We start from the raw sequence: 4736 nt of genomic DNA, 5'->3' as shown, positions 1-4736 counted from the left end.
TACCAATAAATTTTAATTAATAATTTTTGGAATTATAATTTATAATCAATAGTGACAAGATAATATTTCTAATATTACTTATAGGATAACACTACAGAAAATGAACAATGTTTTCACCTCTAGGCTCGCCGTCATCTGATTTTTTTTTTGGACTGCAAGGAAAAATCAACCGCCACATACACAGTAGGTCCGTTACGGTCGATTTTTCATTCGAAATCGCAACGGCTTTACAAGAGTTGTGCTTTTTCACGCTAAATAACAACAGCTTTACGAGAGTCATTGCGCTTTTTCATGCAAAACCGCAACAGGGCGAAATCACTGTGCACTTTCACCCATGGGCATTTTAAAAGAGTTTTCCTTCCTTATATTAATAATTATAGTGTAAGTTATTCTCGCAATTATTTTTTGAGGAATTTATGGTGATCGTATATAATTCATGCCAGGCTACAATTATGATACTTAGGAATAATATAAATTATGTTAAAATAAATATATTTTTGTAATTTTATTATAGTTAAAATAAATATAGTTCATACTTTATAAAAATCTGATTTATTCTTTCTTTTGTAGTAATTTTAAAATTTGAATTAAATATTTCTTTTCTACAAATTTGTATATAATTTTGATATTTATATATCGAATTTGACTAGTAATTTACTCAAATGTTATTAGATAAATTTCTAATATTCAATTTTATAGCATAAATAAAAAGACATTCATATTTTCTCATTCATGTATTACTTAATATTTATATCAATATCATATTATGCAGATAACAGTTGCATCTTACTAGTCTCTACATATGTTCTTCTCCACCATAAATTTTTAGATGATTTCGAGTGCAGCACAACCAGTTTTTTCTTTTTTATTTGTTTTGAGGGGCATGATGGGTAGGTTGGTAGATGGATTTGAACTAAGAGGCTCAACGACTACAGTCGGTGGGCTCAGTATGAATACGTTAAATATGTCCCCAAAATGCTAATTTGCCTTTTTTGTCTTATGCAATGGTGTGCTATAACATAATTTAAAATTTGGAATAAGGAGATCATACTTATCCTTAGCTATCGGATGCGAATGGCCACAATTTAAAGTGATTAAAATTTGGAATAAGGAGAACATACTTATCCTTAGCTATTGGATGCGAATTGCCACAATTTAAAGTGTGTTTCATAGGTCAGAATTTTTGTTTGAGTGATTTATGTACCAATTTTAAATTTTAGGTAACAAATAGGTCGAGAATTATTGTTTGAGTGATTTATGTACCGGTTTTAAAATTTTAGGTAAAATATGAAATACTCCATTTATTGGTGGAATTACAAAGAAAGTCGGTTGACCTATTTTTTTTTAATATTTCAAAATCACACCTCGGTCAACTCAAATTTTGATTATTTTTTAAATGTTTTTTTAATTTTTCCATTAATAAGGTAGTGTACGTAAATCATTTTAATTTTTCCATTAGTAAGGTAGTGTACGTAAATCACTTTAGACTTTGTGTTTAGGGAATGAGACAACCGGTACTTGATTTCACAATCAATATCCTACAGTAATTTTGATTTTCTTGTATTAAAAGTAAAATAATTATATTATATCTATATAAAATGGTTGTAACTTGTAAGTAATTGTGACCTTCAAGGACAATGATTTCTTTTCATCTTATTTATCCAATAATAATAAATTCTCTTAAAAAACCGAACGGAGTGTGCGGCGGGGAAGGGGTATATTTCAGCGAGTTCTCGAAGAAACAGAGGTAAATCTGTAGGCAAGCGTGGTATTTATATAGCTCTCTGTGTAATATATAGACATAGCAGCATCATGGATGTAAGTATCTACACCACCTCCCCTACTGTTTTCTGGTAGCAATGGTGCTCCCCATGGTGTTCTTGAGGGTGGCATATTGGGTCCTGCACCAACTTCTCGCCATTTCTTGTTACAGAGTCGCTACAAAGATCGGATTCCCCGCGTTCCGCGCCTTTCCTCGTGCTCACTCGAACTTTCAGCACCCCCCACTCTCCAAGTGCCCTCCTCTTGAGCAGAGGCCCTCTCAAACTTTGGTCTGCGACATTAATGGAGGCCTTCTGAGAACCCCATCTTTCTTCCCTTACTTCATGCTTGTTGCATTTGAGGCTGGGAGCATTCTAAGGGCCTTCCTCTTGCTCATAGCCTATCCTTCCCTCTGGTTTATGACCCATGAGCTAGCATTGAGAGTGATGGTGTTTATATCTTTCTGTGGGCTTAGGCCTGAAGATGTATCGATTGCTGGGAGGGCTGTTTTGCCCAAGTTTTTCCTGGAGAATTTGCATTTGCAGGCCTTGGACTTGTTGCAGTCTTGTGGGAAGAGGGTTGTTGTCACCAGTGTTCCAAGGGTTATGGTGGAGCACTTCCTTGTGGATTATTTGGGGGTTGATAGGGTTATGGGGACTGAGTTACAGGTACTTGGTGGGTTCTTCACTGGTTTGGTGGCCAGAAATGGGTTTTTGAAGAAACACAAGGCATTGAAGGAGATTTTTGAGGAGTGCAAGCCCGATATTGGTCTTGGAAGCTCTAACCTCCATGACCACCTCTTCATGTCTCTCTGCAAGGTATGTATGCATCTTCTTCCCCCATGGATCCATCCTCATCCTCATCATCATTCATCTCTATCTGTTATTTCACACCCATTCCTCACTCTTAACCTATTTTCAGGAATCATACATTGTGGTGGGAAACAGAGAGTCGAAGACCCCTCGCTCCAAGTACCCGAAGCCCCTGGTGTTCCACGACGGACGCCTAGCCTTCACCCCCACCCCGCTCGCCTCCCTCGCAATGTTCCTTTACCTCCCACTGGCACTGGCCCTCTCCATCCTGCGCATCCTCATCGGCATATCACTCCCCTATACCCTCGCACGTCCCCTCGGAGCCCTCACCGGAATCCGCATCAGGTTCCGGTCAAACGACAAACAACCCTCCTCCTCATCGTCATCTTCTTTAGTCTATGTGTGCACGCATCGCACCCTCCTCGATCCCGTCTTCCTCAGCACTGTCCTCGGCCGCCCTTTGACATCTGTCACATACAGCCTGAGCCGCATGTCCGAGCTGCTCGCTCCCCTGCACACCGTGCGACTGACCCGCGACAGGTCCCGGGACAGCGCCACCATGCAGGCCCTTCTGCGGCAGGGGGACCTTGTGGTGTGCCCGGAGGGCACCACCTGCCGCGAGCCCTACTTGCTCAGGTTCAGTCCGCTCTTTGCCGAGCTTGAGCATGACATGGTTCCCGTGGCCTTGGATGTGAGGGTTGGGTTCTTTTATGGAACCACCGCCGGTGGGCTCAAGTCTTTGGATTCCTTCTTCTTTCTCATGAATCCTTTCCCCTGTTACGATGTGGAGGTGTTGGAAAGGGTTAGGGCCCAGGCCGGGAATGGGGTGCATGTTGCTAACAGGGTGCAGGCCCTGTTGGCCAACGCCCTGGACTTTGAATGCACCATGTTTACGAGAAGAGATAAGTATTTGATGCTGGCTGGAAACCAAGGGGTTGTTGCTCATTCACATTAATTAATTAATTGAAAAACAAAGGGATTTAATCCCTCCTCCCTTTCTCAATTTTTTGTTGTTTTACTTGTTTTTCAGAATATATTTAGTCTATGGTTGTTGTTGCAGCAGCTATTAGTGTGATTACAAGGTTTCTGTTTTCTTTGATTAGGGTTGAATGGCATTAGCCATTTTTGTAATTAACAATATTGATTTAAGAGACAAAAGGGGTCGGGTCGTGGTGGTAGCCGCCCCACACTTAGGTACATCGTGTCGCTTATTTTGTTTTGTGTGCATGTTTAGTAAAGTCTGTTCCTCGGTCTTAGACATTCGGTTTGGGAGGGCAAGTTTTTATTTTTAGGAAAAATGAAAAATATCTTTACTACCTTTTGTTTTTAGGTTTCATTTATCTATAGATCCAAGTTCTCAAAATCATATTTTGGGACATAGACATCTTATGTATCATGTATTGGGCAAGCATTCTATGTTTCCCCTACAACATAGAGCATATATACTTTCCTTAAATCAATTGTCCCTTCTGAATGGAGGGTTAAGATTGTCCCAATTATAATGTCACATCTTTACACTATTTTTTTATAAACTATTTTGATACTGAATTTTGTATGACCAATCCTCTATTAAACTCGCACCAGATATAAAAAAAAAATATTTTTAATAAAATAAAATAACCAGAACACTTTTGTAATCTTCAAAAAGTATTTTAGTCATTATATTTTATCAAAAAATTATTTTTAATATTATTTATAGGTGCACCCTAATGAGAAGATAGCACGTATCAAATTTCATATTCATATAATTTGTATAAAAAACTAAAAACAATTTGTATAAAAAACTAAAAATAAAATACTTTGAAACGTCAGATCTAAGATCAAATGGTGAGTGGCTCTCTTGATCAAAATTGGACGGTTGAATGGTAGGGAAATCATAGATTTTATATGCTCTATGTGAAGTATAGAAACCTTTCTCTTATATTTTCTAACCTCTTGACCAAATTTATTCATTTTGATTTTATTTCCTAGCCCAAACAAATCTTAAAGGCATATGTTTTTTATAAACCCTGTCTTCCAATACAAGAAAAGAGAGAGAAGAAGATTTATTTGTGTTCCATTCATAATATTATTTTTTAATAAATAATATATATATATATATATATAATTTTAAGATTTGTTTGGGCTAAAAAACAAAAAAAAAAAAGATAAGAGAGAGTATGG

General features: G+C 37.6%; 1 protein-coding gene across 1 annotated transcript; it reads left to right on the top strand.

The window, feature by feature from the left end:
- Positions 1 to 1619: 1619 nt before the first annotated feature.
- On the top strand, positions 1620 to 3770 carry LOC18440933 (glycerol-3-phosphate acyltransferase 1). Its single transcript, XM_006851062.4, has 2 exons — positions 1620 to 2579; positions 2683 to 3770. The coding sequence occupies exons 1-2, from the start codon at positions 1860 to 1862 to the stop codon at positions 3526 to 3528; spliced, it is 1566 nt and encodes a 521-aa protein (XP_006851125.1). The 5' UTR covers positions 1620 to 1859; the 3' UTR covers positions 3529 to 3770.
- Positions 3771 to 4736: the final 966 nt, after the last annotated feature.

This window comes from Amborella trichopoda, chromosome 12 (genome assembly GCF_054954075.1).
Source record: "Amborella trichopoda isolate Santa Cruz 75 chromosome 12, AtrichopodaSantaCruz75HAP2 v2.0, whole genome shotgun sequence".
Classification (NCBI taxonomy): domain Eukaryota; kingdom Viridiplantae; phylum Streptophyta; class Magnoliopsida; order Amborellales; family Amborellaceae; genus Amborella; species Amborella trichopoda.
Note: the sequence above shows the minus strand (reverse complement) of the source record. Positions and strands in the feature narration are given on the sequence as shown.